The sequence below is a fragment of the Entelurus aequoreus genome, linkage group LG14, assembly GCF_033978785.1.
Source record: "Entelurus aequoreus isolate RoL-2023_Sb linkage group LG14, RoL_Eaeq_v1.1, whole genome shotgun sequence".
NCBI classification, from domain to species: domain Eukaryota; kingdom Metazoa; phylum Chordata; class Actinopteri; order Syngnathiformes; family Syngnathidae; genus Entelurus; species Entelurus aequoreus.
Genome location: NC_084744.1, coordinates 20,010,085 through 20,035,524, shown reverse-complemented (window position 1 = coordinate 20,035,524; position 25,440 = coordinate 20,010,085). Strand labels below are relative to the sequence as shown.

At 40.1% G+C, this 25,440-nt stretch overlaps 2 protein-coding genes across 2 annotated transcripts in view; one reads left to right on the top strand and one right to left on the bottom strand.

Annotated features, from left to right (window-relative positions):
• The window catches only part of LOC133664494 (ATP-binding cassette sub-family C member 4-like), a 112,182-nt gene extending 98,249 nt beyond the window's left edge, over positions 1-13,933 (top strand). Inside the window, exon 31 of the mRNA XM_062069161.1 lies at positions 11,484-13,933. Coding sequence (XP_061925145.1) covers positions 11,484-11,561 — 78 coding nt within the window. The 3' untranslated portion in view covers positions 11,562-13,933. The remainder of the gene's footprint in view (positions 1-11,483) is intronic.
• A 10,572-nt stretch (positions 13,934-24,505) lies between these two features.
• LOC133664498 (uncharacterized) overlaps positions 24,506-25,440 on the bottom strand; it is a 157,310-nt gene continuing 156,375 nt past the window's right edge. Inside the window, exons 5-6 of the mRNA XM_062069167.1 lie at positions 24,615-25,300; positions 24,506-24,546 (exon numbers count right to left, since the gene is read on the bottom strand). Of these exons, the coding sequence (XP_061925151.1) occupies positions 24,544-24,546; positions 24,615-25,300 (689 nt within the window). The 3' untranslated portion in view covers positions 24,506-24,543. The remainder of the gene's footprint in view (positions 24,547-24,614; positions 25,301-25,440) is intronic.

Genomic DNA, 25,440 nt, shown 5'->3' with positions numbered 1-25,440 from the left:
CCATTAATGGCAATCAAATTAAAACGAGAGATGTAAGATTCACTACAACTATGTCCTCCTCTTTGCAACTGTAAGCAGCAAGATAGTCCTTGCAGTTACAAAGTAAGTCGGTGCTCAAATAGATGTTATTTGTATACAAAATAATAATAATACAAATACAAATTTTTAATTGGAGATGCGCTTAGACCACAATAAGTGACCTGATACGTGGCGAGGGAACTCTGTAAGGATACATACTCCTGCCTTTTATTACAGAGGGTACAGGGTTGTGTCAGGAGAATAAAAGCGATTGGAAAAAGCTACAAAACAGTTATTTACAGTATTTTATGTTAATTTTGTTATTTTGCACTAAAAAATGTATTATTGAAAAATGTTTATCCTAATGTATTCCTCTAAAACAGGGTTGTCCGAACTTTCAAACTCAGGGGCATTGGGCTAAAAAAATTAGACCGGGGATTGAAAGCTGACTGCATGTAAAGTAACAATATCTATATACAGTATATATATATATATATATATATATATATATATATATATATATATATATATATATATATATATATATATATACACAAAACATACATATAACCTATAAATATATATACATATTATATTAAGATATTATATACATATATGATGTATAAATTAATATATAATTTATATATACATATATATATATATATATATATATATATATATATATATATATATATATATATATATATATATATATATATATATATTTATACGTTGGGTCAGGAAAAAACCTGTTTCGCAGGTTTCCCTGAACGTCAGGGGATTTTATAAAATCCCCTGACGAGCAGGGAAACCTGCGAAACAGGCTTGTAGGGATGATATAACCTGTTTTTTTTCCTGACCCAACGTATATTCCGCTCTTCCCCGGTATTGAGCACTGTATAACGGACAAAACCACATAAACCTCATATATATATATATATATATATATATATATATATATATATATATATATATATATATATATATATATATATATATATATATATATATATATATATATATATATTTAGCGTAAATAAAAACAAAATACAATGATTTGGAAATCCTTTTCAACCTATATTCAATTGAATAGACTGCAAAGACAAGATACTTAACGTTCAAATGGGTAAACTTATTTTTTGCAAATATTGGAATTTGAGGCCTGCAACATGTTTAAAAAAAGCTGGCACTAGTGGCAAAAAAGAGAGAAATTTGAGGAATGCTCATCAAACACTTATTTGGAACATCCCACAGGTGAACAGGCTAATTGGGATAAGGTGGGTGCCATGATTGGGTATAAAAGCAGCTTCCATGAAATGCTCAGTCATTCACAAACAAGGACGGGGCGAGGGTCATCTAAATACATTCAGGTTTGAGTCAAATAGTATTAAAATCAGACAAATACAAATTCACCGCGCTGATAGGGGCGAAGACGATGCCATCTTGTCTAGTTTTCAGGGAGTTGGCAACTTTGGAAGAATATAATGACGTAAAAGATGAGCCCCGACAATGCTAAGACACTTGATTACCATTTTAATTCGAAGTACTACACCAGAACATTCATTTCAAAAAGATTCACATCCCCTGATTTTATCTAAAAACTCTCCACATAATTTTTTTTTACTCCCGCACATTATTTTGGGATCATTCCGAGGGATTGTTCCTGGAAAAAATGTGACTTTTTTTTTTTTAGTATTGGGTTTAACTTCATCAAGATTCGCGATCAGCTCTCTATGGGTATTACTGTAATAGAGAATGTCCATATTTTTCCCTGCGGAATTCATTTGTGATGTATTCCCCCCCCCCATGGACACCGACAAGTGATACCCCCCCCATGGACACCGACAAGTGATAAGAGTCCCTGCTCGTCATTGTTCACTTCCATTCTGTGCGCATCAGTCTGGGACGACAGATACAGCATTGCAACTTCAAACGGGGCCTTTGTGCAATAAGAAAAAAGTGGGCATCATTTCATTTTCTCTCTATCCCGCTCACAAGTTTATCAGCACAACTCCATCTCCTCAGCCAGAGGAGTGAAATGAGTAAAATAGTGATTTGAAAGAGTCAGCACACTGCTATTATTTGGCGTGCTGTTGCCCTGCACACTGGCCGAGCGTATTGTTAGAGACTTTCCCGTTTCCTCCGCGCATTGTGGGGCGCTTCCCCTTTCATCAGATTACGCCCTAGCGCCACTTATTAAATGCTGAAAATGTTGTGTGACAAGTTTCTATAGTTGTCAGTCAAGTTTATATACATTCAATAATCTGATAGCGACCGCTTGCTCTTTTGTCCGCGTTGAAAGAGGCTCTCAGGGCACGCTGGATATTGCACGTCGTGGACTTCCCGTTTGTGTGTATTTTTTTCTGTTGAAAAACTTTCCCCAAGAAGAGAATGGCAGTCTATTCTTCATACAAGAAGGCAAGCACTGTGTTACATTACAAAGCTAGGTGAATTTCTTGGAGCATGGTTCCAAAAAAGGGTTCAAACGAAAGCTACCCCGCAAAGACGGTAGGTAGTTTATAAGATACAACATGCATCCCAACAGGTGATAAATGTATTATTGTCACACATTTAATTGTGCTCTCAGCAATGGCTACAATCAGGCAACAGTACTTTAGATCTTGTTAATGACCAAAAATAGTACCGTATTTTCCGGTATTTAAGCCACTACCTTTTTTTCAACGCTTTGTACCCTGCGGCTTATAAAACGGTGCAGCTAATTTATAGATTTTTTTCATAATGTTTTGCGTTTAATAGTTTTTATAGAACACCAACAGAAACACTGAAAATGTTTGTTATCGTTTGTGCTATGGCGCCATCTTTTGGACGGGTTCACTCACTGCAGGTGCTGCGGTTTAAAAATGTACTTCCTTAAACCGGAAGTATTCATTCAAAGGATTCTTCATTTATCACTCCGAGCAACGTTTGTAAGTTTTACAATATAACTAAAACAATTTGTACTTCCTAAACCGTCGCTTGTGTGATGTCTGTAAGAGTGTTTTCATGCATATTTTTACGTGGTATCGTAATGTAATCAAGCTAACGTCGTTAGCATTAGCGAATATACTAACACATTAACAAGTGTCTGTGTTACTATTATTAACTTACTTTCTTTTTGTATTGTTTTAGTTTCGTAAATTCACAAAAACGTAAACGTGGAGTTATTGAGTCTTTTAGCTGATTGTAGAGCAGTTAGTGAAACAATTAAAGTATGTAAATAAAGATTTCCAAATATCTTTTGTACCGGCTTATAAAACCGTGCGGCTAATTTATAGATTTTTATTTGTGAACGGCCTTGTTTTGCGTTTAATAGTTTTCATAGAACACCAACAGAAACACTGAAAATGTCTTATTGTTTGTGCTATGGCGCCATCTTTTGGACGGGTTCACTCACTGCAGGTGCTGCGGTTTGAAAATTAAACCAGAAGTATTCGTTCATAGCGATTCTGTTTGAAAGGATTCTTCATTTATCACTCCGAGCAACGTTTGTAAGTTTTACAATATAACTAAAACAATTTGTACTTACTAAACCGTCCTCTGTGTGATGTCTGTAAGAGTGTTTTCATGCATATTTTAATGTGCTGTCGTAATGTAACCAAGCTAGCGTCGTTAGCATTAGCGAATATACTAACACGTCAACAAGTGTCCGTGTTAATATTAACTTTCTTTTTGTATAGTTTTAGTTTCGTAAATTCACTAAAACATCAACGTGGAGTTATTGAGTCTTTTAGCTGATTGGAGAGCAGTTAGTGAAACAATTAAGGTATGTAAATAAACATCTCCAAATATCTTTTGTACCGTATAGTTAATTTATGTTAAATTAATTAATCATTATATATCAATATATATAGCTCGGTTGGTAGAGCGGCCGTGCCAGCAACTTGAGGGTTGCAGGTTCAATCCCCGCTTCCGCCATCCTAGTCACAGCCGTTGTGTCCTTGGGCAAGACACTTTACCCACCCGCTCCCAGTGCCACCCACACTGGTTTAAATGCAACTTAGATATTGGGTTTCACTATGTAAAGCGCTTTGAGTCACTAGACAAAAACGCTATATAAATATAATTCAATTCAAAATCAATACAGTCTGCAAGGGATACAGTCCGTAAGCACACATGATTGTGCGTGCTGCTGGTCCACTAATAGAACTAACCTTTAACAGTTAATTTTACTCATTTTCATTAATTACTAGTTTCTATGTAACTGGTTTTATATTATTTTACTTTCTTTTTTATTCAAGAAATTGTTTTGAATTAATTTATCTTATTTTATTGTAATATTTTTTTTAAAAAGGACCTTATCTTCACTATATCTGGTTGTCCAAATTAGGCATAATAATGTGTTAATTCCACGACTGTATATATCGGTATCGGTTGATATCAGTATCGGTAATTAAAGAGTTGGACAATATTGGAATATCGGATATCGGCAAAAAGCCATTATCGGAGATCCCTAATTTTTTTCTTCTAAAATTTGGTGGGTGCGGCTTAAATACCAATGCACTCTATAGCCTGGAATATATGGTATATTTAAGTTCAATTTGGATTTATTGATTCAATACCATTGAGGCATTCTGGCCAAGTAAAAGTCAAAAACGTTATCCTTGCCTGTGACTCATCGCAAAAGTGCTTTTTTTTGTTGGTAGAAAGGCAGTGCTAATGTAGCCCTAAGCAGCAAAATCAAGTGGTACCTTCACTTAACGCATGAGTCATTTTTTTTCGATACAAGCTGTCCCTCAGGCTTTGTGTTATGCTTTAAGACGCGGGCATAATTCGAGTTACGAGAATGTTCGGCGACAGAAGTCGCAACAAACATGTTTTGATAAGACAGTTGATGTGCACGTTTGAGCGCCATTCAGAGATTGACACAATTCTGCCCTCAAACCACCAAAACTGAGAAAGTTATGCAAAGGAGAAGAAGTGGACGACTGAATCAGAGAAACATTATTATAAACATGTCCTACCCAACTAGACGATCGGGCATTACATTTAGAAAACAGACATTCACATTACTTGTTCTCAACCCTGACCACTCCGGTCCGTCACTCAAATAGGTCAATGTGCAACATAAACAAAGATTTCCTTTCTTTTGTTACACGGCGTAGAATCAACTTGTAAGAGACACTTTCAAAAGGTAAATGCTGTACAATGTAAAACTACTGTAGTTGTTGTAGTACATACTAGGGTTGTACGGTATACCGGTATTAGTATACTACCGCCATACTAATGAATCATATTCGGTACTATACCGCCTCTGAAAAGTACCGGTCCACCAACACCCCCGCACCCCTGTCGTCGTCTCATGACCTTGTTGGTTTACGGGCAGAGGAGCATGTTCGGCAGCGCACAATCACGGAGTACTTACAAGCAGACACAGTGTGTAGACAAAAAAGGGAGAACGGACGCATTTTGGCTTAAAAACTAAAGATAAAAGTGAAGTTATAACACTGAAACGCCCTCAGGAAGAGGTGCTTTAAGACATGGCTAGCTAGCTAGCGGCTAACGTCCATCCACCGTCGGCAGTGTTTTAGCTACTTCTAAATCACTAATCCTCGTTTCTTACAAGTATCATCCCTGCAGGATGAGGAATAGCTAAACATGCTTCACTACACACCGTAGCTCACCGGCGTCAAAATGTAAACAAACGCCATTGGTGGATCTACACCTGACATCCACTGTAATGATACCAAGTACAGGAGCGTATCTAGTCGACACTACTATGATTACATACACTACCGTTCAAAAGTTTGGGGTCACATTGAAATGTCCTTATTTTTTAAGGAAAAGCACTGTACTTTTCAATGAGGATAACTTTAAACTAGTCTTAACTTTAAAGAAATACACTCTATACATTGCTAATGTGGTAAATGACTATTCTAGCTGCAAATGTCTGGTTTTTGGTGCAATATCTACATAGGTGTATAGAGGCCCATTTCCAGCAACTATCACTCCAGTGTTCTAATGGTACAATGTGTTTGCTCATTGGCTCAGAAGGCTAATTGATGATTAGAAAACCCTTGTGCAATCATGTTCACACATCTGAAAACAGTTTAGCTCGTTACAGAAGCTACAAAACTGACCTTCCTTTGAGCAGATTGAGTTTCTGGAGCATCACATTTGTGGGGTCAATTAAACGCTCAAAATGGCCAGAAAAAGAGAACTTTCATCTGAAACTCGACAGTCTATTCTTGTTCTTAGAAATGAAGGCTATTCCACAAAATTGTTTGGGTGACCCCAAACTTTTGAACGGTAGTGTATATATTTTTTGGCATCACAACATATATTATGTATATAAACTCAGGAAATATGTCCCTGGACACATGAGGACTTTGAATATGACCAATGTATGATCCTGTAACTACTAAAAATCGGATCGATACCTAAATGTGTGGTATCATCCAAAACTAATGTAAAGTATCAAACAGAAGAATACGTGATTATTACATTTTAACATAAGTTTAGATAGAACATGTTAAAAGAGAAAGTAAGCAGATATTAACAGTGAATGAACAAGTAGATTAATAATTCATTTTCTACCACTTGTCCTTAATAATGTTGACAAAATAATAAGAATGATAAATGACACAATATGTTACTGCATACGTCAGCAGACTAAATTAGGAGCCTTTGTTTGTTTACTTACTAATAAAAGACAAGTTGTCTTGTATGTTCACTATTTTATTTAAGGACAAACTTGCAATAAGAAACATGTTTAATGTACCCTAAGATTTTTTTGTAAAAATAAAGCCAATAATGCAATTTTTTGTGGTCCTCTTTATTTAGAAAAGTACCGAAAAGTATCAAAATAATTTTGGTATCGGGACAACACTAGTACATACCATTGTAATGTTTTTCAAACAATATGTCTTGCCTAAAAGTTTGTTTTTCTTTTTAACTGTTTTGGGAGGGCCAAGCATGAATTCAATTGATTTCAATTCATTTCAATGGGCGGGGCAGATTTAAAATACGAGAGTTTTGAGTTTTAAGCTCGATTGTGGAACCCAATGTGCTCGTACATTGAGGTACTACTGTATAATAATCCATCCATTTTCTACCGCTTGTCCCTTTTTTTCCTCAAATTCAAAATTTAAAAAAAAAATAGTTGAGAGTTTTTTCTTGCCCTGATGTGGGATCTGAGCCGAGGATGTCGTTGTGGCTTGTGCAGCCCTTTGAGACACTTGTGATTAAGGGCTATATAAGTACACTTTGATTGATTGATAGTTCCAGGACACTGTCTGTAGGTTTAGTTTTAGGGTTTAAATTGTTTTAGTTAACATTTCAAAGACATTCACTTATTCATTAAAGTAATTTTACAGAACACCAACATGAAAACAAGATGAGAGAAAGGCAGCTTTTACTGACAGTGCCTCACCTCTTGGTAGTTTGAAACTACATTAATGCTGTTCAACTCAATTGCTATAAAGAGTGGGAGGGCTGGACTTCTCCCTTCACTATTACCGTATTTTCCTGACTATAGAGCGCAACAGTATATAAGCCACACCCACTAAAGTTTAGAAGGAAAAATAATGTTCCCCATATATTACCCACACCCGCTATAAGCCGCAAATATATATACATTGTGAAATTAGTTATTTACACATAAAGGTTTTGTACATTTTTATTTACATACTTTATTTGTTTCCAAACGGTGCCTGTAACACGGTGGCTAATCAAACAGTCATGGAGCCACTAGCAGCTCTCAAACCAGCTAAACAGACTCAATAACTCCACGGTGACGTTTTGAAGAATTTGCTGAGGAATTTGTGAAACTGAAACAAGACAAAATGAATGCCCTTGGTTAATGTTTGGTTGATTACATTACTATAGCACATACAAATATGCATGAAAACAGTCCTACAGACATCACACTTAGGATTAGTAAGTATAAATAGTTTTAGTTATATTGTAAAATGTACAAATGTTGCTTGGAGTGATGAATGAAGTATACAAGTACAAGTAGAAATGCTATGGACGACTAGAAGACGGAATGGCACTTGTACTATCGGTTAAAAGCACTAAACAGAAGGGCAATGCAGCACCTGCAGTGAGCCAACTTGTCCAAAAGATGGTGCCATTGCACAAACAATATCACACCTTTTTAGTGTCTTTGCTTGTTTTGTTTTTTTTAAACATTTGCATCTTGACCTGCTCAGTGGCCTTGTGGTTAGAGTGTCCGCCCTGAGATCAATAGGTCGTGAGTTCAAACCCCAGCCGAGTCATAGCAAAGACTATTAAAACGGGACCCATTACCTCCCTGCTTGGCACTCAGCATCAAGGGTGGGAATTGGTGGTTAAATCACCAAATGATTCTCGGGCAGGGCCACCGCTGCTGCTCACTGCTCCCCTGTGGGGATGGGTCTAATGCAGAGGATAATTTCACCGCACCTAGTGTGTGTGTGTGTGTGACAATCATTGGCACTTTAACTTTAATATGGCCTTCAGCGAAGAACTCCATAAATTATCCGCACCGTTTTATAAGCCGCAGGGTTCAAAGCACAGGAAAAACATAGCAGCTTAAAGTCCAAAATTACGATATTCTTATATCAGATATTCCTGAGAACCAGAATCTTTTTTTACCGTTACTAAACTGTGTATGCAACAGGAGCACTGTGCTGTTTTTAAGGACCTCCTGCCAAAAAGCTAGTCAAAGATCATCTATGAGAACGTGCTGTAGTGTTTTTACTGCTCCAAAATTTTAGTCTCAACTCGCAGATTGGTCTGATGTCATCAGCAGGTCCTATTTGGCCCACGGGTTGAATAGCCCAGCTATCAATAGAGCACTTTTGGAATTTGAAGTACCGTATTTCCTTGAATTGGCGCAGGGAATATAGTATTCGCACGTCTAGAATTACTGCCGGGTCAAACTCGTTTCTCAAAATAATTAACGCATGCTTGGCCTTATCGCCGGTTTATTATTGAAGCTGGATCAAATTCGTTTCGCAAAATATTAATTTTATTATCGCATGTCTGTAATTTTCGCCGGGTCAAACTCGTTTCGCAAAATATTTAGCATATGGCTAGAACTTCCACCGGGTCAAATTCGTTACGTCACGAGTGACGCATCTGTCCTCATTTTCAAAATGGAGGAAACTGCTTTCAGTAGTTTACAATCGCACAAAGGAAAAAAGATAAAGAGCTTTTCAGTAGGATTTAAGGTCCAAGCTATTGAATACCTGTACAGTATGCTAAAGAGAACAGTAAGCAGCTATGTTTTATTAATATACCGTAGCTGCGTGTGTGAAATACTGTATAAGTCATTAAATGACTCCCGCCTCCTGGTGGTAGAGGGCGCTGCCGCGCTAGTGATCCTTCTTGCGACTTCCGGTACTGCAGAAGAAGTGAACACACGCAGCAAGAGATTTTTTTTTCTGTCCTCTCCCTGAACTTTTAAAATGGAGGATTACATACATAAAATAAAACAGTTTTCTAAACTGGACTTTCAATCGAAGCAGGAGGTAATAATTAAAGGAATATCTCCATCGAAACAGAGACTTTTAAAACTGAAGAAAGAAAATAAGGAAGACTTCTATAAACAAGTTATCGATGCTTTTGGTCAGAAGGAGCTGCAAATGGACTCCATTTATAAGTACAGGTAAGACCATAATAACGTTTTTTTTAATTAAATGTGCTTTTCATGATGGTATGCTTACATCACACTCAAAGCGCACGCCTAAATTTTATGGATTCCTTTTGGTAAACGCCGGAGTGAGAAGAGGTTTTAAAATAATTACCGCATGCACGGCCATCCCGCCGGTTTCCGGTAAACGCAGGTGTGACAGGAGGTTTTAAATTAATTAACGCCCCTGCGGCTATTCAAGGAAATACGGTATAAGCACAAGTAGATAGATAGAGATAGATAGATAGATAGTACTTTATTGATTCCTTCAAGAGAGTTCCTTCAGGAAAATAACAATTCCAGCAGCAGTGTACAGAGGAGGTATAAATGGAAATAAAATAGAAAATATGACAATAAGAATAAAAATAAAAAGTAACAATAAGAATAAAAATAACAGTAAAAATAAGAATATAACAAGAGAAACTAGGCAGTAGAAAATGTAGAAAAACGGTAATAATGTTGATTAGGGGTGTGGAAACAAATCGATTCGAATTCGAATCGCGATTCTCACGTTGTGCGATTCAGAATCGATTCTCATTTTTAAAAAATCGATTTATTTTAATTTTTATTTATTTATTTAAAACATTTTATTTTATTTTTTTTAAATTAATCAATCCAACAAAACAATACACAGCAATACCATAACAATACAATCCAATTCCAAAACCAAACCCGACCTAGCAACACTCAGAACTGCAATAAACAGAGCAATTGAGAGGAGACACAAACACGACACAGAACAAACCAAAAGTAGGGAAACAAAAATGAATATTATCAACAACAGTATCAATATTAGTTACAATTTCAACATAGCAGTGATTAAAATAGACATTATCATTAGACATTTATTAAAAAAAAAAAAAAGAAGAACAATAGTGTCACAGTGGCTTACACTTGCATCGCATCTCATAAACTTGACAACACACTGTGTCCAATATTTTCACAAAGATAAAATAAGTCATATTTTTGGTTCGTTTAATAGTTAAAACAAATTTACATTATTGCAATCAGTTGATAAAACTTTGTCCTTTACAATTATAAAAGCTTTTTACAAAAATCTACTACTCTGCTTGCATGTCAGCAGACTGGGGTAGATCCTGCTGAAATCTATGTATTGAATGAATAGAGAATCCTTTTGAATCGGGAAAAAATCGTTTTTCAATCGAGAATCGTGTTGAATTGAAAAAAAATCGATTTTGAATCGAATCGTGACCCCAAGATACGATATTGAATCGAATCGTGGGACACCCAAAGATTCACAGCCCTACTGTCGATCATATGAGAGATGTGATGTGTATATTGCACCTTTAAAATGGATTGCACTGTTATTGCTGTTTATTGCACTGTTTTTTGTTGCAGTTTATTGTCATCCCCTGATATTGTGCCTCAGCAACGTTTTAGCATATTTCAGTAACTTTTGGAGATACGTTTTTATTTCGTTTGTAACCAAACAACTTTTGGAACCATAATTCATATATTTCGGGCACGTTTTGTGAGCATCCACTGTGTATTATCATTGATAATGTGTTAAAATTCACACGAGAACCGACAAAGGTGACTACAGCGTTCACGGCTATTTGTTTAAAGAATTCAAGCATTCCCGACTAGACCCGGCGAGCAAACACACTCCCTGGACAAACAGTCGCCGTGTTATCCAATTCCCTCCAGAAGCAAACATTTCCCCCGCTAAATAAGCCACTTTTGCATGCTTGAGCGGCTGACAAATCCCTTCAGCCGGCGCTGACTGCGGCTGTCATAAATCTGGCCCGCTAACAGATCGCAGGTCAGATTGCGGAGCGTGTGCTTGTATTCTGTGACAGCGCTTTTTTTTGTGTGCCTGATATGCTTGCAGGTTCACATGAACAAACGGCGGCCGGGAGAATCGTGCCGCCTCAAGGATGTAGGTGTCATCTTTGAGACGTCTCTCTGACACTTTGGAGAGTAGCTTTGACCTCCTCTGCGCTCGCCATTACAGAGCCCCGGTGGGAGGGTGTATCCATTTGACTACAGTGGAATGTTTTTTTTTAAGGCGGCTGCAATTTGATGAGCTCAGGTGTGAAACAGACTGCGGGGCTGTGCCTTTATTGATAGCGTGAGTTGATTGATCGCACCTTGCAGTGTTAATGTATGGGCTCTCCGAGCCTCCTGGGAGGCTTCAATCCTGTGCTGGTGCTCCAAAGAGTGCACACATTAAATGTATGTGCACTGACTTTCTAGATGCAGACTATCTCTGCATTATTTGCACACACAAAAAAAAACGCTTCACAAGACAACGAGAAGCTCTAATTTTTGTGCCTGCTTCTTTTGACTTCTTTGCACTTTTCTCAATAAATACTGTAGGTCTTCCTGCATAAGTGACCATATGTCTACCTCAGCCCAGGGAAGAAGAGCACCATGAAGTGTAGCAAAAATGTCATCTGCCTTGCCCACTGACTAAAATGTTGCATTTTATTCTCTAAACTATCTATATTCTGAGCAAAAAGTGGAAGAGAACACTTTTTTTGTATTTGGGATCCCCCATAATTCCATGGAGGCACAGTGGAGATATTTATAAAACATTTTTACCTCTCTCTAAGCAAGCCTTTAGTGACTTATTTTGCCTTAGTTACGTCAGCATATACACTATATTGCCAAAAGAATTTGGCCACCCATCCAAAGGATGAGAATCAGGTGTCCTAATCACTTGTATAAAATCAAGCATTTAGGCATGGAGACTGTTTCTACAAACATTTGTGAAAGAATGGGCCGCTCTCAGCGTGGAACTGTCATAGGATGCCACCTGTGCAACAAATCCAGTCGTGAAATTTCCTTGCTCCTAAATATTCCAAAGTTAACTTTATTATAAGAAAATGGAAGAGTTTGGGAACAACAGCAAGTCAGCAACCAAGTGGTAGGCCACGTAAACTGACAGAGAGGGGTCAGCGGATGCTGAAGCGCATAGTGCAAAGACTTTCTGTTGCTACAGAGCTCCAAACTTCATGTGACCTTCCAATTAGCCCACGTACAGTACGCAGAGAGCTTCGTGGAATGGGTTTCCATGGCCAAGCAGCTACATCTAAGCCATACATCTCCAAGTCCAATGCAAAGCGTGGGATGCAGTGGTGTAAAGCACGTCGCCACTGGACTCTAGAGCAGCGGAGACGCCTTCTCTGGAGTGATGAATCACACTTTTCCATCTGGCAAGCTGATGGACGAGTCTGGGTTTGGAGGTTGCCAGGAGAACGCTACATTTCGGACTGCTTTGTGCCGAGTGAAATTTTGTGGAGGAAGAATTATGGTGTGGGGTTGTTTTTCAGGAGTTGGGCTTGGCCCCTTAGTTCCAGTGAAAGGAACTTTGAATGCTCCAGGATACCAAAACATTTTGGACAATTCCATGGGTAGGCACTTCAAGTTCCTGTGTGAGTAAAGGCAGGTGGCCAAATACTTTTGGCAATATAGTGTATAGCAGTCCTGGGCAATTATTTGGACTCGGGGGGCCAACTTTAGAGAAAAAAATGTGTCTGGGGGCCGGCATATCTGATTTTTAGGATCACTAATGTCATTTTTTTTACTGAATGAGACACCCAAAATGTACATGCAAATAAAGAATTTGGGATTTACAATATTAAAAATGAACAATAAAACACTGAATATTGACAAAATATTAATGTCACACCCAGTCTCGATCGACATATTTTAAAATCAAGCGAAACGCAAAAAAAATTTAACAAACAGCGAAATATGAACACGAAAGGGAAAAAAAACACTTAATTAAAACATGTTTTACGGGCCTTTACATACAAGTGTACAACTAAGCTAACCACTATTTACACTTGTATGTTTAAACAACAAGTGTAAACAGAAGTCAAGCCCCATTAAATGGTATAACACTTTTCCTTAAAGGGGGCGTGTTATGATTTTTTCCCCCTACATTTAAAACACTTCTTGCGGTCTACATAACATGTAATAGTGCTTCTTTGGTCCAAATTTTGCACATATTGTGTTTTACAGACCATTTTCAAGCCGCTTTCTGACAGTCTTGCGCCCTTTTATGGTTACGTGCCTCCACTTCCCCAGCGTCCCCTCCCCATCAGCCATGTACTAGTTTTTAGTGCTTCTATACTGACAACTTAAGAAGTATTCAATGTTTTTTTATTGGAAATGGCAACAAGGGAGGATGTATGTGCATGTACGAGCCAGTCTGCCCCACAACAAGAAGGACCTAATTGACTGCAACTTTTAACGACAACTAAATAAAAATGACAGACTCGCGCAAAAGTCTTGGGGTAAATATATACCCTATATAGCAGACCTGGGCAAATTAAGGCCCTTTAAAGGCCTACTGAAAGCCACTACTACCGACCACGCAGTGTGATAGTTTATATATCAATGATGAAATCTTAACATTGCAACACATGCCAATACGGCCGGGTTAACTTATAAAGTGACATTTTAAAATTCCCGGGAAATATCCGGCTGAAACATCGCGGTATGATGACGTATGCGCGTGACGAAGTCCGAGTAACGGAAGTTATGGTACCCCGTAGAATCCTACGGGGTCCACAGTATTCTGGACATCTTTTGCAATTTTTTTAATGAACAATGAAGGCTGCAAAGAAGACAGTTGTAGGTGGGATCAGTGTATTAGCAGCGGACTACAGCAACACAACCAGGAGGACTTTGTTGGAGCGCTAGCCGCGCTAGCCGCCGACTTCACCTTGACTTCCTACGTCTCCAGGCCGCCAAACGCATCGGGTGAAGTCCTTCGTCCTTCTGCCGATCGCTGGAACGCAGGTGAGCACGGGTGTTGATGAGTAGATGAGGGCTGGCTGGCATAGGTGGAGAGCTAATGTTTTTAGCATAGCTCTGTGCAGTCGGGTTGCTAAGTTAGCTTTAATGGCGTCGTTAGCACAGCCTTGTTAACCTTCGCCACCCTGGAAAGCATTAACCGTGTATTTACATGTCCACGGTTTAATAGTATTGTTGATTTTCTATCTATACTTCCAGTCAGGGGTTTATTTCTTTTGTTTCTATATGCAGTTAAAGCAAGATGCTATCACGTTAGCTCGTAGCTAAAGCATTTCGCCGATGTATTGTCGTGGAGATAAAAGGCACTGGATGTCCATTTCGCGTTCTCGACTCTCATTTTCAAGAGGATATAGTATCCGAGGTGGTTTAAAATACAAATCTGTGATCTACAATAGAAAAAGGAGAGTGTGGAATCCAATGAGCCAGCTTGTACCTAAGTTACGGTCAGAGCGAAAAAAGATACGTCCATCGCTGCCTCTCAAGTCATTCACTGTAACGTTCCTCATCTACGAATCTTTCATCCTCGCTCAAATTAATGGGGTAATCATCACTTTCTCGGTCCGAATCTCTCTCGCTCCATTGTAAACAACGGGGAATTGTGAGGAATCCTAGCTCCTGTGACGTCACGCTACTACTTCCGGTACAGGCAAGGCTTTTTTTTATCAGCGAGCAAAAGTTGCGAACTTTATCGTCGATTTTCTCTACTAAATCCTTTCAGCAAAAATATGGCAATATCGCAAAATGATCAAGTATGACACATAGAATGGATCTGCTATTCCCGTTTAAATTAAAAAAAATCATTTCAGTAGGCCTTTAAGCTTTTCAATCTGGCCCGCCGGACATTCCCCCAATTTTTAGATCTTTAGGATTGAAACTAGCTGCCATTATGATGTGCAGTGATGTTTTCAAATTACCGTAAGTCTTGAACTACACAAAGTAATTTCAATGGTTGGAATCTGCGCTTTTGCATGATGTACTAGTTAAAATGGTAATCTAATTAGTTACTATGGTAATCTAAGTCACAGCAGCTCAGACGAGGCACCAAGCAGTGTGGGTGTGGAGCGTTTCCACGGAGTGTTTCAAGACCGGCCAGCCTGAAATGCGGGTGTCAGGGACAGACGCGGAAGGAGATTTTTACAGCAAAGATCTATAGTGATATATGAGATTGTAGGTGGGTATTTTTTATTTACCCTTCACGTTCATATTTCGCTGTTTGTTGCATTTTTGCTGCGTTTCGCTTGATTGTAAAATATGTCGATGGAGACATTCATACGTTGTCAATATTCAGTGTTTTATCAGTCATAGTTAATATTGTAAGTCCCAAATTCTTCGTTTTCATGTGCGTTCTGGGTGTCTCATTCAGTAGAAAAATGAGACATTATTGTGAGATTTTGTATTAGTGACCCTAAAAATCAGATATACTGGCCCCCAGGTAAAAATGTTTTATAAGTATCTCCACTGTGCCTCCATGGAATTATGCGGGGTCCCAAATACAAAAAAAAAACAGGTGCCAACAGGTAAGAAAAGTTGGTGTTTGCATAATAAGACCCCTTTAACTGTTTCAGTGTCGACACTGCTTTGAATTTGAATCCGCTAACTTCATGTAACTTCTGGTGCATAGTATATTTTCATCATGGAGATGAAACAGTACAACAAAGACAAAGAAAAAGCACAATTAATAATTGAATATTTGTTGTATCACGGTGCTTGGGCCCTAATCATTCAACAGTCAGTGAATTAGTCTGATTTCTCACATAATTCACTGTTGTTTCCACACCTAAGTGTGGGGTTCCAGTTTCCATGCTCGAGCTCTAAAGCAACTGTTGACAATATGCAGTGTCCCTCTCGGCCGCTAGGGGGCGATTGTGGTCATTTTAACTTGTTTAATGACTGATATTAAAATACAGTAGGGTAGTAGGCCTACGTTCAGTAAAAAACAAGGCAGAGGTTTTGTTTAACAAGTATATTTCTTATTTTTCAGTTTGATCAGTAACACTGTTTGAATATAGGACAATAAAACACTGTACTGTATCAAGTGATTCTTTGGTGTACTACTAGATGGAGCCCACTTACCAGTAGTGGTACTATAGTGATACACGTACCACAAAACCGATAAAAGATACAGTAACTACAATTTTACACACTGCTATTTGGTGTTGTCGGTCACTTGTTGTTTGGGATGTATACTGACTGACTATCGTTAAAATTCTAATGATGCGGCTATCGGTATTTAATTTTATAAATATGACCTTTGCGCTGTGACATTAATTTAGCTGCCGCTGGAAAGCATTAAACAAATTTGGCGATTATATGATCGTGATCAATGATCGTGATCAATTTCAGGTCGATGACGGTGATAAGATGGAGTGTACGTTACCTTGATCAAACATGGCGAAGAGTCAACCTTTTACCGCCTCACTTGCTGTTAAGTAAACACAATCATAGATATGAACCGAATGACCGAACTTGGAACTAAACTAACTAAACTGAGGACATCGTAATAATCTCAGCCATGACTTGGATGATTAATGCGTCACTAGAACCACGGACCGAATCAAGGTTTCCTAAAAACAATCTAAATGCGGAAATTGGCATAATCATGTGACTTAGATGTTGTCATTGAGAGGAAAAAGGGACACCATGTTCACTTGACAAACACCTCCATGGAGCCTGGCCAGTCGGGGACCAGCACTCGGCTACCTCAAACTACCAAACCGACTACAAAATACAGAGCCGAACAGTTCCCAAATGACTTCTAGGTGTCAGGTGATATGTTTCCTTTGCAAATATGATGACTACTTGTTGTCCAAAAGCTGTCCACTACTGCTAATGCTAGGAATTGGTAATAAGTCCATGATAACTTGACAGCTTCTAATACGCCAGCTTGAAGCACCAGTGTTGAAATAATTACTGATGCCTCAAAAAAATTTCAATTTGGAGTAGTACAATAATCCATCATTTTGCTCTGAAACACGATAGCATCCGCCGACAGGTCTGTAGTCGCCATCTGACGTCACATACCTTGTTTAAATGCACACCACCTAACATGCTAGTTGATTGTGTTGATTTATATGCTCTATTTGATATGATATATTAGGGCTGGGCGATATATCGAGTTTGTAAGATATATCGATATATTTTTAAACACGATATGAATTAAGAAAATATAGATAATTTTTTCACGTTAAAATGACCAAACGCCGCGGCTATTAAACCCCTCCCCTTCCTCCTTCTAAGACGTGCTTGCCCTCGCAAGTAAAATGCGAACTTCTGCACACCGGCCAACAACTACGGTTTTCCTGTAATGAGTACGGTTTTTGATAATCCATTCCGGTTTACGGCTGCAGTGGTAGAAAATACAGTTTTCAAATTAAAAAAAATAACCAACTTAAAAATCGAAGCTACGTAGCTTAACTACATTTCCCAGTAGCTTGGCAGTAGCTTCGCTACTTTTTAAACAAGTAGCGATTTCCGTGGCTTAGCTATTTTTAGACCCATGTAGCGGTTAGCTAAGCTATATGCTACAAAAGAGAGAGGGAGAGATAACTGGATTAGTGCAACTCCACGGGTAGGGGACAAAATATACAGGAACGATCCATGACTGGTTGGTTTACGTATAAGAAAATCCATGATTGGTTGGTTGGTTTACTATGATGAGTCACGATTGGTTGAGATTAGGGCAAAACATTAAGGACAGGCCAATCAGGGGCAAGATAGGGCAGGTCATGGAACCAGGAAGGGAAATCACAACAGACATCCCCAAATGACGACAAATCAAAGAAGAGAAAAGAGAATATTCAAGCGAAATGTACGCCGAAGTGAGGAAGATCATAGCCGCACAATTAAGTCAAGTCACTTACTTGGCGCTGACCAGAACCGTACGTGTGTGACAGTCCATTACCTCGTCCGCTGGGAATTAAAAAGTGCCTGCCTGCAAAAATTTTTTATCTTGAGTTTGATACAAATTTGCACAGCTAAGTTATTTATTTTATGTTGAAAGAATATTTTTCTATTTTATTTATGTTATGTAATTCTGTGCTACGTAAACAGTTTATTTTATGTGCTGTTAATACCCATCTTGACTAACTGGGTTAATAAAAGTGCCACTGACTGTTTACAGTACAGTTGTCATTCAGTGAATATCGCTTAAAAATGAATATCTTTATATGTATACTTTCACCGGAAAATATATCGCATATTGAGTTTAAGCAAAAATATATCGAGATATACTTTTTCGTCCATGTCGCCCAGCCCTATGATGTATCATATGAATATCAAGTCAAAGGTGTGCTCTGCACATAAATGCCATACATTAATATTATTTCCCGCTCAGTGTAATTGTGATGGCTAGAAACACAGTGATGGATCTGTGATGAAGATGACATAACAACAAACATAGTTGACTTGTTTAAGACTTTAAACGCAGGCTTTGATAAAAGACTTCCCTGCTGTGAGATTTTACATGATGTTGGTGGTGTACAACCTCTTGTGCTACAAAAAAAAAAAATGGAAATGCATGTTTTACATCTTTATTTACGCCATATAGAACCGGAGCGTACCGATGGATAAGATAAGAAATCGATATAGGTATCGATAAAAATCCAAAGCTACATCCCTACTTATGGTTGTTCTGATCATCAGAGACATATTTTGGTGAACTGCTTTGACCATTTACTGTTAATAGAAATGATGCAGCGTTTTGAATTGGTGGTTTACATGTCAATGTTTTTAAATTGTTGATGTTTACTAAAGATCTTGCTAATGGAGGATTGGAATGAATCAGTTCGCTCTTTATTGTTGTCTACTAACGAAACATACACATTTATCTTTACTCTGTATTAATTCAATTATTTGAGAAATCAGACTAATTTAGTGCATACAAACGTACTGACAGGGCTCCGTAAAAAACATTTGTAAGGAAACAAAGTAACTTAGTGTGCCGAACTGTACAACTCGATGGAAATGGTGCGACAACAGCGACATCTTTGATTGCATTGACAATGTTACCACTATTGGGTGTGTTTAAGTAGCCGTTTAAAATGCATTTTGTAGATCATACTATTTGGAATATATTTTAAAAATTCGAAGTGAGGCTTTTTTTGCCGGCAATGACACAAAACAACGTGGTCCTTGCATCTTTCTTCATAGTGCACTTTTTTAACTGGAGTATACCATTTGAGTCCTGTTTTAGGTGTCACATAAAAGCTAATATATTGTAATAAAAGTAACATTCCTTCCAATTTGCCTACTGTCTTTATTTACTCTTTAAAGCTACCATTTTGTACTGTAAACGTGTTCGTTCCAGACCGTTTTGTGTGTACGTAGCTTTCATGCTAATGAGCTCTGTTTACCCATACCTGTCTGACGTTGTGTGTCTCCAAACTGTTGTTTATTTTTATCCACTTTTGACACTTCACTTACTTGTCCAACATAACGGGTGTCATATATCACAACGACGTTAAGGAGTGGGGCAGGAGGACACAATCCAATCCAATCCATTTTATTTATATAGCACATTTAAAGACCTACTGAAACCCACTACCACCGACCATGCAGTCTGATAGTTTATATATCAATGATGAAATCTTAACATTGCCAATACGGCCGGGTTAACTTATAAAGTGCAATTTTAAATTTTCCGGGAAATATCCGGTTGAAAACGTCTCGGTATGATGACGTTTGCGCGTGACATCACGGAGTGAACGGAAGTATTGGGACACCATTGTGTCCCAATACAAACAGCTGTTTTCATCGAAAAATTCCACAGTATTCTGGACATCTGTGTTGGTGAATCTTTTGCAATTTGTTTAATGAACAATGAAGACCGCAAAGAAGAAAGCCGTAGGTGGGATCGGTGTATTAGCGGCTGGCTGCAGCAACACAACCAGGAGGACTTTGAGGATAGCAGACGCGCTATCCGACGCTAGCCGCCGACCGCATCGATGATCGGGTGAAGTCCTTCGTCGCGCCGTCGATCGCTGGAACGCAGGTGAGCACGGGTGTTGATGAGCAGATGAGAGCTGGCGTAGGTGGAATGTTTTTAGCATAGCTCTGTCGAGGTCCCGTAGCTAAGTTAGCTTCAATGGCGTCGTTAGCAACAGCATTGCTAGGCTTCGCCAGGCGGGACAGCATTAACCGTGTAGTTACAGGTCCAGTGTTTGGTAGTATTGTTGATCTTCTGTCTATCCTTCCAGTCAAGGGCTTATTTCTTCTGTTTCTATCTGCATTTAAGCACGATGCTATCACGTTAGCTCCGTAGCTAAAGTGCTTCGCCGATGTATTGTCGTGGAGATAAAAGTCACTGTGAATGTCCATTTCACGTTCTCGACTCTCATTTTCAAGAGGATATAGTATCCGGGGTGGTTTAAAATATAAATCCGTGATCCACAATAGAAAAAGGAGAAAGTGTGGAATCCAATGAGCCCTTGTACCTAAGTTACGGTCAGAGTGAAAAAAGATATGTCCTGCACTGCACTCTAATCCTTCACTCTCACTTTCCTCATCCACAAATCTTTCATCCTCGCTCAAATTAATGGGGTAATCGTTGCTTTCTCGGTCCGAATCGCTCTCGCTGCTGGTGTAAACAATGGGGAAATGTGAGGAGCCTTTCAACCTGCGACGTCACGTTACTTCCGGTACAGGCAAGGCTTTTTTTATCAGCGACCAAAAGTTGCGAACTTTATCGTCAATGTTCTCTACTAAATCCTTTCAGCAAAAATATGGCAATATCGCAAAATAATCAAGGGTGACACATAGAATCGATCTGCTATCCCCGTTTAAATAAGAACATTTCATTTCAGTAGGCCTTTAAACAACAAAAGTGTTTCCAAAGTGCTGCACAACAATATTAAAAACAATATTCAAATATTATCCTTAGCTCCACCAATGACTGAATAAAAACAAAAAATAAATATAAAAACAATATAAAAATATATATGATTAAAACGATTTTAAAGACATTAAACAAAACATTAGCAACATTAGCCTAGCATTGCACTCACAAGTTGTCATGTTGTATTTTCCTACATTTAAAACACTTGTGGTCTACATAACATGTCATGGTGGTTCTTTGGTGAAAATGTTGCATAGATTATGTTTTACAGATCATCTTCAAGCCGCTTTCTGACCGTCTCTTCAGGATGCGCCGTTTTTATGGGCGGTCTTCTTTACGTGCCGAAGTCCTATGAGCCAAACTCCCTTTGACAGCGTTCCATAACGAGTCTACTGACAGATATACGCTACTTTGTATCAGACATAGCGACAGCGAAGGATGCATGTGCAACGTCAGACTCGCACAAAGCTCTTCGGGTAAAGCTCGACCATATATGGTGCTAATAAGTAAGAAAAGTTGGTTTTGCATATTAGGTCCCCTCTAACATCCGCATGATAGGTTAGCCCTGAGGTCTTCAATAGAGTTCGGGACCCGCAGGGGGTCTGCAGAAGTACTGATCAGCACACTAGTTGTCATCTAACCCAGTGTTTTTCAACCACTGTGCCACGGCTAGTGTGCCGTGGGAGATTATCTAATTTCACCTCTTTGGGGTAAAAAATATTTTTTGCAAACCAGTCTGCATGATGTGTTGTTGTTGAGTGTCGGTGCTGTCTAGAGCTCGGCTGAGTAACCGTGTAATTCTCTTCCATGGCAGCAGGTAGCTAATTGCTTTGTAGCTGTCGGAAACAGCGGGAGGCAGGGGTGCAGGTAAAAAGGTATCTAATGCAGTGGTTCTTAACCTGGGTTCGATCGAACCCTAGGGGGTTCTGTGAGTCGGCCTCAGGGGTTCGGCGGAGGTCAAGACACACCCGACTCATCGTGTAAATACAAAATTCTCCCTATCGGCGTATAACGGATACGGCAACAGCAGAAGTCACACTGATTTTCAGGTGTGTAATTTGTTGTGAGTTTATGCACTGTGTTGGTTTTGTTCTTCGAACAAGGTGATGTTCATGCACGGTTCATTTTGTGCACCAGTAAAAAAAAACATGGTAACACTTTAGTATGGGGAACATTTACACCATTAATTAGTTGCTTATTAATGTTAAGTCTTGGCGTAAATGAGGACTCAGCTGCAGAGGAGTGACAATTGACTCAGACCTTTATTTAAATAATTCCTTGCTATCTCTAGGACAGAGTGATTAAAGAAAGTGGCTACAAAATCTATCTAAGATATATTCAAGCACCTATAGGGTATTAGCATAGGACATGAGGCAATAAACAGAAAATCACTCCATAAAGGAGGAACAGGCAATAGCCAAAAAGTTCTATGAGTCGAATACACAAAAAAAACAACAATCTATAATAATCTACAAAAAGGAAATTCACTCATGCTAAAAAGTCGAGACGCTATAAACAGAAAGTATGTATAAAGTATTTGGGAAGCCTGAAAACTAAAAGCGCTCCAGAAGGAGGGAAAAAAAAGGAAGACAAGGCACTATGAAAATTGATACAAAAAGACTTGACCAAAAAAACTTAGCAAAAGAAAATCACTCTCTCAGAGGGAACAAAGGAATCAATAAACAAAGCGAGACAATACTTGTCAAACTTGGTTGATGGCTGTGAACAAGGCTGTGGACAAGGCTGGAGGTACGTAGCGAGACGATATACTCTGGCAACAAGACAGGGGAAGACGAGGACTATATACACATGAGGGAGGGTGACACAGGTGGACACAATCAGGCAATCGGGAGAGACATCAGACCAGTGACACAGGAGGAAGGGCAAGTGGCCTGAAACGAGAGGAGGATTAGAATTTTCAAAATAAAACAGGAAGTGTGCCAGACAACCCCAAAACAGGACTTCCCTCACCACGGTGTGACAGTACCCCCCCCTCTATGGCCGACTCCGGACGGCCCAGACTGTTCGGGGTGGTCTCTGTAGAAGTCCCTGATGAGAGTGGGGTCGACAATGTGGCGGGAAGAAACCCACTGTCTCTCTTCAGGTCCGTATCCTTACCAATCCACCAGGAATTGTCTGCCCCGACCCCGGTTGCGCACTGCCAACAAGCGTTTAACTTTGTATACTGGTCCACCTTCAATTACTTCGGGTGGTGGAGGGGACGTGGTGGCTGGGACCATAGTGCTTTCTTTGGCTGGTTTGACCTGACTGACGTGGAAGGTGGGATGGACGCGGAGGGATCGGGGCAGACGAAGCCGAACCGCTGCAGGTCCGACGAGCTTGGTAATTGGGAATGGACCTACAAAGCGTGGTGCCAGTTTCCTTGATGTGACCTTGAGATGTAAGTTCTTGGCTGAAAGCCAGACTCTCTGACCAGGTTCGTACGCAGGCGCAGGTCGTCTCTTGCGGTCTGCCGCTCTCTTCATCCGATCTTGTTGTCTGGTCAATACTTGACGGGCGGCTGCCCAAATGCGGTGACAACGTCGGACCATGGCATGGGCGGCGGGGACCGACACTTCTGACTCATTCTCTGGAAAGAGAGGAGGCTGGTACCCTAAGGCACAATGAAAGGGAGAGAGGCCGGAGGCTGATGTAGGCAGCGAATAGTGCGCATACTCTACCCAGACCAGGTGTTTGCTCCATGTGGAGGGGTTCTGGCAGACCAAGCACCGGAGGCCGGTTTCCAGCTGCTGGTTAAGTCATTCGGTCTGGCCGTTGGCTTCTGGATGATATCCTGATGTCAGGCTGGCCTTGGCTCCAATGAGTCGGCAGAACTCCCCCCAGAACCGTGATACAAACTGTGGTCCCCGGTCTGAAACAATGTCTTTGGGAAATCCATGAACTCGGAATACATTAGTCATCATAGTCTCTGCCGTCTCTTTGGCGGATGGTAATTTAGGCATAGCAATGAATCTGACCATTTTGGAGAATCTTGTCGACCACGGTGAGGACGGTGGTGTTACCTTGTGAGACTGGGAGGCCTGTAACGAAGTCCTTCGAGATGTCTGACCACGGTCTGGAGGGAATGGGGAGCGGCTGGAGAAGTCCCATGCGAGACCTGGAAGACATTTTGTTCCTGGCACAGACCGAACAGGCCTCTACGTACTCCCGGACCTCCGTCTCCATGGCTGGCCACCAGAACCGCCGGGAGATCACAAACATGGTTCTTTTAACTCCCGGATGGCAGGAAAGCCGCGAGGTGTGAGCCCAATAAATCACCCGGGGACGCAGCTCACTGGGGACAAACAATCGATTAACAGGACATCCCCTAGGTGGCGGGGCCACACCGTTAGCTTGCTTTACCTCTTTTTCTATTGGCCAAGTTACCGCTCCTACCACACAGTTCAGTGGAAGGATAGTCTCAGGTTGCTTGGCCTCAAGCTCGGGGTCGAATAATCGTGACAAGGCGTCTGGCTTGACGTTGCGGGACCCCGGCCTGTAGGAGAGCGAGAAGGAAAAGCGATTAAAAAAAAGCGCCCACCTGGCCTGGCGAGAGTTGAGTCTCTTAGCCTTCTTTATGTATTCCAGGTTCTTGTGATCTGTCCAGACGATGACCGGGTGTTCGGCCCCCTCAAGCCAATGCCTCCATTCCTCCAAGGCGAGCTTCACCGCCAGCAACTCACGATTGCCGACATCATAGTTTCTTTCAGCTTTGGACAGCCGCCGCGACAGAAAGGCACATGGATGCATCTTGCCGTCCTGTTGAGAACGTTGAGACAGGACCGCTCCCACTCCTTCATTAGAAGCGTCCACCTCCACGACGAACTGGCGCTGCGGGTCCGGAATGGTGAGGATGGGCCAAACGTACGGCCCGAGGGCCGGATCAGGCCCGCGAACAGGTTTTATCCGGCCCGCGGGATGAGTCATACTTGCCAACCCTCCCGAATTTTTCAGGAGACTCCTGAATTTCAGTGCCTCTCCTGAAAATCTCCCGGGACAACCATTCTCCCAAATTTCTCCCGATTTCCAGCCGGACTTAAGGCGCGGACCTGAATGAGGACAGCCTGTCGTCACGTCCGCTCTTTACTTCACACTTCAGAACCGACTCCCACAATTGCCACCAGAGTGCGCAATACAACGTAAACAGTTGGCCAACTAAAAAGTAACTTTTTGGTTGGCCAAAGGTTTA